The 12,516-nt window shown below is 43.3% G+C and overlaps 1 protein-coding gene across 2 annotated transcripts in view; it reads left to right on the forward strand.

Annotated features, from left to right (window-relative positions):
• Positions 1-4,368: 4,368 nt before the first annotated feature.
• Positions 4,369-12,516, forward strand: part of COLGALT2 (collagen beta(1-O)galactosyltransferase 2) — a 67,905-nt gene continuing 59,757 nt past the window's right edge. The window contains exon 1 of one of the 2 annotated variants that reach the window (XM_061634059.1): positions 4,369-4,871. In XM_061634059.1, coding sequence (XP_061490043.1) covers positions 4,597-4,871 — 275 coding nt within the window. In that variant the 5' untranslated portion in view covers positions 4,369-4,596. The remainder of the gene's footprint in view (positions 4,872-12,516) is intronic. The other variant, XM_061634058.1, reaches the window with a different exon arrangement.

The raw sequence follows: 12,516 nt of genomic DNA on the forward strand, positions 1-12,516 counted from the left end.
ACATATTCTAAATAAAATTTGAGTTTTAAAGGGTTGGGGGGAGGGAATCCTTTTTATGTGGGAGGGAGGGAGGTAGTAAAGTGTACAAGGAAGAAGAAACAACTTCCACCTAGCATTCTTTTTTAACTAATATTTATTTCCTTATGGTTCTTGCCAAATTTTGAGATTCTGTTTAGGATTGCCAGCTATCCAGCCTTTAATAGTAGATCTTTTTGATAGCATGAAGAATGAGGTAACTCCCTGTTTCTCAGTTGGCCTTGTGTTGCCTGTCACAGCTTCCATGCTCTGCCTGTGGAGATCCTCGCATGGCAGTATGTGCTATGTACAAAGATCCATGGATCAGGGCACTAACCCAACACAGGAATGGGGGAAAGAGAAGAGAATATGAGAATCCAATGCAAGTAATAGAAAAGAAGAGTCTCCCATCTGACCCTCTCTTAAACCAACACGGAGGGAAGCATCACAAGAAAAAAGTAGTAGCTCTTCCCAAAGCACACAGACAGGGCTGGACCTACCACAAGGCCGAGTGGGGCAAAGGCTTCAGGCACCTAGTTTGGCATATCATGAAAGGGAAGCAAACTGTTTCGTTATTTAATTTATTACTATTGTAGTTTTACTCCCAAGGAGAGGTGCTTGGCGGATTTTCTGCCTCGGATGCCAAAATGACTTTGGTAGTCTTTGGTACTATGCACCTTCACTCATATGGGTGGGGAGGAGACCATTTACTGTTCTGCCAAAAAATTTTGGACTGGCCCTGCATGCTAGGACAATTGAATAAATTGGGGAGCAGTCCTGATGGTTTCCATGTATCCTGAGTGAATCAATAAGGATGCTTGGCTAGTGGGCATTCAGCCCACTCAAATCCCTTGGTTGGCGAGGAGAGGAAGAATCCACATGCTTCAGGATCCTAGAATTTTACACATGTCTAGTTGTTCTTTGTCCCATCCAGGATGGTCCATTTTGAGAGCCGGTATATAAAATAAATTAAAATATCAGTACCAGAATCAGCTGATATCGAGCACAAGGAACAAATTTCTTTCATCAGCTTAATCATAGAGGCTCCTAACATTTGGCAAATAATGCTGTCCTGTAAGTAACAAACATATCTATATCTTCAAGAAGGTAACATATTTTTGGGGCTCCTGTAAAATTTGAGAATTTTGGTAAGACACTGGAAATTCTGTCTCTCAGTTCTGTATACAGGGGGGCAACAGAAAAAATAATGCAGCAAATGTTCCATTTAATTTTGGCCACGTATGCATAGAAACACTAATTTAGTGGGAAGTTCTTATATTTCCCATCTAAACATGAAGACATACTTTGAAATACAGATTAGTAAACAATCTTCTAAGCGGAAGTTTCTGCTTGTACTTTTGTTAAGAGTGATCAATCTCACAATTCCATTGTGGGAATTTTTTATTTTATTTATTTTTATTATTACATTTGTATCCCACCTTTCCTCCAAGGAGCTCAAGGTGGCATTCAAGCATGTTTCTCCCCCTCCTGATTTCATCCTCACAATAACCCTGTGAGGTAGGCTAGGCTGAGAGACAGTGACTGGCCCAAGGTCACCCAGTGAGCTTCATGGCCAAATGGGGATTTGAATCCTAGTCCCCCAGGTCCCAGTCCAACACTCTCACCACCATACCACACTGGCTCTCAGTCTGGTGTCCTGGAGTTTTACTAGAAACAGTAGCACATTGGTATCTTCCCCAGGTTTTTTTTTAATCTGCAGTATGTCTAATAAAACCTACTGACAGAATATATGATATTATAATCTCATTACTGTATGAGCTGTCTCTTGAGTGTACACTTCATGTACATTTTGCCAGTGCTTAGAGCAGTCCTCTCAGATAGGTCATTATTCCTGTGCCTGTGTGGCAAACAGTGCCTTTCCTAATTCTGTCCACTGAATTTCATGGCAGAGGAAAGATCTGAACCAGAGACATCCTAGGTTGCAGCTGCATTGATTAGCCACTAGTCACTCTGTCGAATGGCAGCTCTCCTGCTGAAGCTCAATGGGTCTTCTGAGGATAGATTAGGTGACTGTTTAGGAACAAATTGTGAGGCTCGCTAAACTCAGCTGGGGGAAGAGCATAATAAACAACATCTGTCCAAGACCTATAATTGCAGCAGCTTTACTGCTTCCACAAAAATCAAAGGTGAATGTTTAGGTATTTCAGTTTTATGTTTCAAGAAATAAATTCTAGGAGTGTGATCTTATTAAATGCCTCCTAAAAATAATCCACAAATTGGCAGCCCTGAAAAGGCTCCTTTTTGGCATCTGAGAAATGTTTACTGAAAACACAATGCGAGAAGGATGGCATGTTAACATTCATATAAACATTTCTCAGGGAAACTGTCCCACATATATTTACATCTATTTCCTATTGCTAGGACTGCCCAATATGTATGTGACTGTACAGAGATCTGAATTTAGGTTGCAATCCTATGCACACACTTATCTGGGACTAAATCCTATTGAACTCAGTAGTGGTGGGGACATACAATGTTATATTTTATAGCAATTCTTGGTTCACATGCTTGGTGCACTTGGGCAACATACCTGCATGCTCATGGCACACTCATGTGACAGTCCTACATACACTTTTTTGGGTGAATTCATTGGGTAAACAATGATGGGATTGGGCTGTAAACTCTGGATTATGTGATGGATGGATGACATTGCCTTCCAGTGACAAGCAGGTGAGTTCCTTGGGTACATGAGTTTTGTAGCTTGATCCTCTTCATGCTTACGGCAAGCAGTTATTCCCAGGAAAGTATATACACAGATTGCTGTGTCTCTTGACAGCAGGGGTATAGTCGCTGGGGTCTTAGACCCCTTACATTTTTGGGAGCGGGGTCCCAGCAGGGTCTCTATGTCTCCAGCATTTATTTTTTATTTTATTTATTTTATTATACTTGTATACCGCCCCATAGCCGAAGCTCTCTGGGCGGTTTACAGTAACTAAAAACATTAAAACAAATACAATTTAAAACAGATCTTATAAAAACAATTTAAAACACAATTTAAAAATTTAAACAGTATAAAACACATGCTAAAATGCCTGGGAGAAGAGGAAAGTCTTGACCTGGCGCCGAAAAGATAACAGTGTTGGTGCCAAGTGCACCTTGTCAGGAAGATCACTCCATAATTTGGGGGCCACCACTGAGAAGGCCCTCTCCCTTGTTGCCATCCTCCGAGCTTCCCTTGGAGTAGGCACCCGGAGGAGGGCCTTTGATCTTGAACGTAGTGTATAGGTGGGTTTGTATCGGGAGATGCTTTACATCAGGTATTGTGGTCCCAAGCCGTGTAAGGCTTTATAGGTCAAAACCATAAATTTAATTAAAATTTATCTCACCCTTTCCAGAAGTAGCCCAGGATGGCAAACAAAAACACTAAAAACGTCTTTAAACATCTTAAAAACAAAACATATTTAAGAACACCTTTACACAGAACTGTACTGGCACCCTGCACTTTTGCACTTGGCACTCAGGCACAGATCTTAGCAGTTGGATTTGAGTGGTAATTTCCTTTCAAATGGCCAAGGTCAAAGGTGTTCTAAGCTGCCTCAGAATTTTGTTTTGCTTCAGCCAATCAGCATGAAATGGAAGTGTGTTAGCCACTGAGAAGAGTCTTCTCATGTGCTTCCTTGTCTTTTTCTGCTGATTGGAGCCAGAGGGAAAGGAGGTGAGTCAGCCTCTTCTCAGTAGCTAACACTCTCCTTTCATGCTTGTTGGCTTTTCAGACGTCTGTTGTCGTGGGAGAAGGTGACAACAAGGATCTCATTCTGACCCAGCAGCCAAAAAAAGGGTGCGTGGCTGTGACTGTCATGAAGAGACCTTGCACTTCTGAATTTGCCACTGTATTACTGCTTGGCAGGTGAGATTCAGTCGCATCCTGACAGATTCACGCTGGGCGATTAAAGCTGATTTGTAGCTCTTGTGTAACAAACTTGCTTCCCCCCAAAGACGGTACTTTTTGCGATAAGGAAACAGGGGAAAATGCATTGGAAACTATGGGAGACACTTGCTTCGACGCAACGTCGTCTAGCCTCTCCCCAAACAAATCAGAATGAATGCTCATTAAAGAGCCATAATTGTCTAATTACCCTGCAAATCAGGATGAATGCGCAATATTTGCATTGCTAATACATGCTTTTATTGTTTGCGTTGCTCATGATTGCTATTGTTACTCGTTTTGCAAAGGTGGCTTTTTTATTATTCTGAGGATATTGAGGAGGCTGGTGGAGAGGGGGAGGAAAGAAAGAGAGAGAAAGCATGCGTTGCTTGTTTTTATTTGCTCCAACAGTTGAAGGGAGGCGGATCGGCCGCAGGTTTGCCGCCACTGACCCGCCTTTTGCAAAGAAGGAGCAGCCTCCTCCTCCTCCTCCTCCGTTCTGAGCAAATAATTGAAAACGCGCGTTAGCGAGGCAGCAGTCGCAGATCTCCAGCCCGCCAGTCTTCTCTCCTTCCCTCTCAGCCTGTTCTGCAGGTACGCGCGGAGTTTCTCTTCCCGCCTCCCCCTCGGCCGCTGCCGGCGTAGCGAACCTGCGAAGGAGACTCTCCCCTCTCCCCAGCGCGGTCCACCGAAACATGGCTGCGATCCTCGACCTCTCGTCCAGCCGCTCCCGGCTCCGGCTGCTTCTCCAACTCTCCGTAGCCTTCTGGCTGCCACGGGGCAGCTGCACGCCCAGCTCAGCGCCGGCTGACGCGCAGGAGCGGCTTCGCCCGGAGCCCCTGCCGGAATCCGCCTTGCAGAAGCCCACCGTCGTCTTAGCCGTCATCGCCAGGAACGCTGCCCGCTCTCTGCCCCACTTCCTTGGCTGCGTGGAGAAGTTGCGGTATCCCAAGAACAGGATCGCCATATGGTCAGTGAGGCAAAGGCGGCGCCGGAGAGGCCTGGGGGAAGGCTCCCAGGTTACCCTATTCCTCTGGGAGGGAGAGGACGGCGGGCGGGCGGGCGGAGGGAAGTTTCCAGAGAGTTGCTCAAAGATGAGCGTGGCGATGATGGATGGAGACAATGCTGAGTGAGGGCGCAGCGTTTAAAAAGAGGGGTGGGTATTTCCAGGTCAGGTTGCCAACCGATCAGGAAAAGGGAGCCTACCAGGTCAGCTCTTGTGCCATTAACTGAAGCTTGGTCTGCAGAAATCCACCAATGAAACTTTTCATGGAGACAGTGTTTTATCATCTGCTGATGTGTCCCTGTCACTCTGCTGGTACAGATACAGAGATGGGGCTAGGGATGGAGAGATCTGTCAATTTTGGATCTCTCGTTTCTCATTTTTAAATTCAATTCTCCACATTTCTGCATCAATTTGCAATTTAAAAAATATCCTCATGAAAATTCTCCAGCATCTTACTGCAAATTTCCCCTAATGAACACATTTTTATAGGCAGTTTTGACTAATGTGCACATTTTTGCAAACCATTTCTCGTCATACAGTGCATTTTTTCATGCTATGTTCACTTGTATATCCATTTTAAGGCACACTTTCCCCTAACGTACTCATTTTTGTACACATTGGTTGGTTGGCAAACTGCATTGCCAAATACGAATAAGTGCACATTTCAAAGGATGGCTGTGTTTAGGTTCTCAGGTTGTTTCAAGCGAACAGAGTTGAAAGTCTCGCCTCTCCCTAGATGGGGATGGCCAAAAAAGTTGGCAGTCCTAGTTCCATGTGGAAGGTGGATGAAGGGACCAGAAGCATCTGGTGAGATGAATGGAAAGATGAAGGAGGCAAGATGGGGGAGGCAATCTAAGGTTGCAGCTGGCAATCCTATGTATTTAGGACAAACCCCATTGGACTCATTGGGACTCCATTCTAAGTAAATCTGCATAGGACCAGGATGATTGACTGGGTGTAATAGAATGTGCATGATTTAAAACGTTGGGAATAGGATTTGCACTCTTCAGCAACAACTGGAGACAGGAGGTGTTCTCTCCTCTTCCCCCCTCCCAATTTTGCATGTAAGATGAGCAAGAAGCCTTGTCGTTCAGAAGTGTGTTTAGATATGTCACGGCTGTATCGATTCAAGATCTTCTACAGAAGGTGAGGGCTGGCATTCGGCAAGGCTGTGGACTTCTGGGATCAGGTTTGGCAAGTTTGTGGGTAAGAGGAGTTTTCAGCTGAATCAGATAGCAATACAGGAGAAAATCCCAGTCCTTCTTTTCTGTGCACCAGCTGCAATTCCTGGTTGTCCCAAAGCAATTTATTCCTCATTGTGGAATAATGGGATTCTACCATTGTAGTGGTCAGAGTGTCAGACTATGACCTGGGAGACCAGGAATCGAATTCCCACACAGCCATGAAGCTCACTGGGCGACCTTGGACCAGTCACTGCCTCTCAGCCTCAGAGGAAGGCAATGGTAAAACTCCCTCTGAATACCGCTTGACGTGAAAACCCTATTCATAGGGTCGCCATAAGTCAGAATTGACTTGAGAGCAGTCCATTTCCATTTTAGGCTTTTCTAACTGCTGCTACATAAGGAGAGACTTCTTAGAAGTACCTAATGATGGAAGGACTGTGTGTATTTCTGACTACCACTTCATCATGCACTTATGTCTGCCACAGAAACCCAACTGAACATCTCCTTGCACATTCTGTGACAGACTGTAGTCACAACACCTCCCCACACAATTGAAATACAATAACTGCATAATAGTATCTCCAGAAGGATTAGCACAGGAGGTAAGCCATGTGTTCGGGAGGGCAGGGCAGATGGGGTAGAAATAAGGATTGGCCCTCGACACACGGTGCACGGGTAGAGAAGTGATCAAAGCTGTGGTGTGTAGGGGAAACCTGCTGCTGTCATTCTTCAAAATAACTTAGTGGGATTTATTGCAGAGTGGTATGTTCACAACTGTGTTTTAAATTGTTCTGCAGATGAAAAAATGTTTTCCAGTGATTTCCTCCTCCCCCTGTACATAGATAAGGATCTGTGCATGGGGCTATGGACTGGCGACTTGCCAAAGGCCAGAGTATGATAGTCAGCTGCCTCATGAGTGGTGTGTCACTCGACAGAGTCCTTGGGAGTGGTCTTAGGTATACTTCTCTTGGATTTTTTTCTGTCTCTGCTAGTGTAAATGTACAGCATGGACAATTACTGATCTCTTTGACAAATTTGTTACATCGTGCAAAACCACATTTGGTTACTATCTAGAAATGTAGTAGGGTTTCCAAATGAGCTTCTTTCTTTCAGATATCCTGTTTAATTCCAGTGTTGGCCTGGCTGTCATAATCTGTTGCAGGGGTGGGGAGGAGGTAGATCGGGATCTACTGGTAGATATCTGGATGATTTGCAGTAGATATAAATGTTTTCTGGCTCCCACTTGTTTAACAATTCAAACTCTCCCCCTCCCAAACTAGGCTGAAAGGAAGAAAACTTGGAGGAGGGCGAACCAAAAATGATTTTTTGTTTGAAAGGACTGTGATCTCAGTTCTGGTTCTGAGAACAACTTCCTAGGCTGAGAGACCCTCCAAGATGCCCTTTTCTTTAATTCAAAGTGCCGCCTTTTCTAAGCCACTATTTTTTACTGGATTCCAGCAATTCCAGCCTTGAGCTTCTAGGAAAAAACAAAGTATATCCCCCAAGCTTGAAGTCTGCCCTCCCCAGAACTATTGCATCAATTTGTTGGTGAAAGTGTATGCATGTGTGTGAGAGAGACCCGATGTGAGCTTGAAGTGCCTTCTAGTAGTAAAAGAATAAAGGGAATATTATGTCACAGTGGGTTGATAGAATATAGGTGATAATATTTTATCATGTTCCACACTAAAAAATTAGTTAAATTCATCTCTCTGAGGAGGCACATGTTACCAAATTCTTCCAAGCTACATAGGAAGTGAATTGGATTATGAAAGACCAACCCAAATGGTGTTTGCATTTTTACTAATTTGTAAGGCAGTACAATATCTCAGAGAGGAGGTCAGGTCTCCTGCTCCCCTGATGCATTCACTATAGCTACCCAATTTCCCTGCTTTTCAAAGTTTGATAGAAATATCTGTTGGCTGTAGGTACGTTTTTAAACCGCAAGGTTTTTTTGCCTATTCGTGAGTATGTCTTATGGAATGATGGCTACATTACCAATGTAGCAAATGTGAGCATGTGGTGAAAGCTGTGTGTTGCATAGTTTACTATTCCATTCAACTCATCCCTTCCATAAGATGGTGATCCATCGAGGTGATTGCTTTCATTTGTAGGGGTCTTTGGTTCTCCCAGCTGCCATAAAGATGACTTGGTCACCAAGGAGTGGCACCTGCATTCTACCCCTTGGTTGAGTGACTGCTTTCTGTGACATTCTGGGTGTCCTCTGAGGCAGTGTGATATCTGTACAGCCACTACCACCCTCAGCAATTGGAATGCACCACATCACCTGTTTCCCTTGATTAAATTAGATTAATTCAGCTGACATTTCACTTCATACAAAAGGAGTCCTGAAGCAATTTTCATGGATAACAACATATAGTATACAATGCACTAAAACTAAACAGATTCAGACATCTCTAGACAGGTAAGGAACCATTCTCTTCAAAGTTAGGTCTGTCCAGGGGAAGCACTGCAACTCTGTTTGATCCCTGCAGCAAGAAATTGAAGGGGAGCAGCTATACAAGTAGAAGAGCACATGCGTTGTATGTGAGAGGCTGATTTGATAAAGGCTATGATGGCAATGTATTATTAGTTAGGAATTTGGTTTACAGGCATATGCAAAGGGGGACAATACCTCCTTTCAGATGAATATGCATGGTCACAACAGAAGTTGGCTGGTAGAATTTACAAGAAAGAGCATTTATGTGCTTGGGATCTTTTTCTTTTTAAACTTATTTAAAGATGGAGAGAAGCTAATTAATCACAGTGAGCTTCCATGCTGGAGATTTAGAAGGGGAGAGGCAAGCTTTTTTTTTTATGCTGTCAGTCCTCAAAATAAGTTTGAATTAATTTATTTGCTAAAAATATGAGCAAAATATTCCTTTTTCCTCTGCCTACAGTTCAGAAATAAGTTTACCTTTAAAAGTTATTTGGGTCTTTCAAATAAAAATTACCAGGATGACTTATTTTAATTATATCCACTGACATCTGACACCACTTAGGCCATTACTATGCCTGTGAGAGTCCTAAATAAGGTTGGGCTAATAGTAGAACCCTAAAGACAATGTTGACAGAAGTCCTGGTGGTATGTGATTTCACAAGGTGGCAATATATTATTAACAGGGAAAAATTAAATTCCTTGACAACATGGCATATATAGAATTGTAGACCTCCATGTCAGATAACCACTTTTTAAAAATAGTCAAAATACAGATGCAGGTGAACCTTTTCAAAGATTGCCACCTATGCATACAGTTCTAATTGCCTCGTCCCCAAAAGAATTGTGCACAAAGAGGACAGAACTGGGCAACTTAAATGGTCAAGAGATTTGGAATATCTTTTCTGTGAGGAAGGGCTAAAGCATTTGGAGTGTTTTTAGTTTAGAGGCAAAAAAATGACAAGCATTGCAATCCAGTGCATGTTTACTCAGAAGCAATTCCACATGTGTTCAGAAGGGCTTGCTTACTAGTAAGCACATTCAGAATTGCAGACTAAGGCTGCAATCCAGTACACACTTACCTGGGAGTAAGTCCCACTGAACCCAATGGAGTTTACTTCTGAGTAGACATGTATTGGATTGCAGCCTAAGGGCAGTATGCAATGCTAGTCCTACTCAGAGTAGACCCATTGAAGTTGATAAGCACAACTAACTTGGATTCATTAATTTCAATGGGTTTACTCTGAATAGGACTTAGTTCAATGTAACCCTAAAGGTGGCAAGACAGAAGATTAGTACACCGCTATGGAGAAAATGGGCAATATTTTTCTGTTTCTTGACAATATTGAACATGGTATGACCTAATGAATAATAATTTTCAGTGCTTCAAAAATATCTAGGTGCTGTTCAGAACACATAGGACGTTTCATTTACAGCAGATTCAGGACAAGGTGTTTGCGACGATACAGCCAGTAGCGTGTCCTCTTGACGCTTGCCCTTCTTGGCTTGCCGAGGGGGTATGACCGAGTGGATCCAGGGTGTGGTCAATGCGTCTTTGCAGGAAGGAGTGGTCTCAGCCACCCTGATAGAGGCAGTGATCTGACAACTCCTGGAAAAGCCCACACTGACCCATTGGTTTGTGAGAACTACCTCCTGGTCACAAATACCCCGGTTTTGGGAAGTTGATCGAGAGGGTTGTGGCACAGCAATTGCAAATACTATTGGATGAAACAGATTATCTTGACCCATTCCAATCTGTGTTTAAAAGGCCTAGTTATGGGACTGAATCGGCTATGGTCACCCTGATGGATGACCTTTATTGGGTGGACAGGGGTAGTGTGACCTTGTTATTCTTACCTGATCTCTCAATGGCTTTTGGTACTATTGACCATGGTATCCTTCTGAGCCGACTTGGTGAGATGGGTATCAGTGGCACTGTTTTACAGTGGTTCCCATCCTATCTCCAGGGTTGTTGTTTTCAGAGAATAGCATTGGGTGTCTGTATTTTGACCCTCTGGCAGTTGTGCTGTAGGGTGCCCCAGGGTACCATCTTGTCTCCCATGCTGTTTAATATCTATATGAAGCTCATGGGAGCGGTCATCGGGAGATTTGGGGTGAGGTGTCAGCAGTACACTGTTGATATCCAGTTTTGTAACATCTTAATTGGGAAAGGCCGTGCAAGCCATGGACCAGTGTCGAGACTTGGTGGTGGGTTGAAGGAGGGCCAATAAACTGAGTCTGAATCCTAACAAGACAGAGGCACTGTGGGTTGGTGCTTCCCAAGGTGGGATAATTGGTCAGTTGCCCGATTTAGAAGGGGATGTACTCCTTCTGAAAGAGCAGGTTCATAGTCTGGGGGTGCTCCTGGATCCATATTTTTCATTAGTGGCCCAGATGACCTCAGTAGCTAGGAGTGTCTTTTACCAGCTATGGCTCTTAAGACAGCTGTGGCCATTTCTGGACTGGAATAGCATGACCACTGTTGTCCATGCAATGGTAACCTCCAGACTGGATTACTGTAATGCGCTCTATGTGGCGCTGCCCTTTAGGTTGGTTTGGAAGCTGCAGTTGGTGCAAAATGCAGTGGTGCAACTGCTCACGGGGCCAGGGTATCACCAACATACTACGCCACTGCTGAAAGAATTGCACTGGCTGCCCATTAGCTACTGTGCCAAGTTCAAAGTTCTAGCTTTGGTGTTACGCAGCTTGGGACTAGGATACCTGAAAGATTGTCTTACTGCTTTTGTACTCAATCGATCTCTGCACTCTGCATTTGAGGGCCTCCTGCAGATACCATCTTATCAGGAGGTCTCTTCTGCACAACATAGGAAGTAGGCCTTTAGTGTAGTGGCACCGACCCTTTGGAATTCTCTCTCCTTAAATATTACACAGGCACAATCTCTATTATCTTTTGGGCACATGTTGAAGACCTTCCTCTTTCAACAAGCCTTTTAAGTGGAGACTTTATCCCTGTATGCGTCTGTGCTAGAGTTACTTTTTAAGATGTTTTTAAAATTATTTTTTAAAGATGTTTTTAAGATGTTTTGTTTTAATATGTTTCAAAGTCTTCTGTTTTTGAGATGTTTTAAAGTGCTTTTGGTGTTTTTGTTTGCTGCCCTGGGCAGCTTCTGGGAGGAAGGGCAGGATAGAAATTCAATAAATAAATAAATAAATAAATGGAAGTAATCCTTCACACAATATATATTTATGGAAGTGACAAGATATGTTTGTGGTTGCTAGGTTTGGTCACATTTGAGAACTATTTCCATCTGTTTGACTAATATGTTAATATTAATATGTTAATCTGTTAACTATTGGCCATGGTAGCTAAATGGAAGCTCTGTGTTCATTTGATTGATTGCCAGTGTTTGCTGATTATTTTCCTAGGATGTTCCATGATCCCACTGCCTTCTCCCCCATGCAGTGGACTTCTTGGTTTGTCATAACAGCAGTACCTGGTGGTAGAGGATGACACAGTGTTGCTGTGAACTCCCCCTTGCTGTTGTCCCAAAGACAAAGCTAGGGGCAAAATGCAGACCCTCTGCGCTAACGGGGTATTATGGAGAATTCTCTATCCCAAAGGGTCCCAAACTGTGGTCTGTGAGCTTCATTCAGGTGCTCCACAGCATGTCCACATTAAATATGAATATTAATTTTAAATTGTATGCTTTTGCTACTTTTGTTTCTTACGTTGTATTTTACTGTGTTGCAATTTGAATTTTATGGCATGCAAATTGTAATATGATAAAATACGATATAAGAAATAAAAGCATTAAAAATAGAATTGCAAGATCATAGAGCAGCTGGTACAGCACATGACAATTGCCACAACAGGAAGAAAAATAATTAAGTTAAGTGGTCTTCCAAGACCCTCATCATGTGATCTGTGGGGGCAAAAAGTTTGGGAACCCCTGCTCTGTCCCTCTAATCATACTCATTGGCTGTATTCACTAGTGATTGCAAACCATAAAGAACATGCAGATGGCTCCTG

Source organism: Rhineura floridana, chromosome 6 (genome assembly GCF_030035675.1).
Source record: "Rhineura floridana isolate rRhiFlo1 chromosome 6, rRhiFlo1.hap2, whole genome shotgun sequence".
Classification (NCBI taxonomy): domain Eukaryota; kingdom Metazoa; phylum Chordata; class Lepidosauria; order Squamata; family Rhineuridae; genus Rhineura; species Rhineura floridana.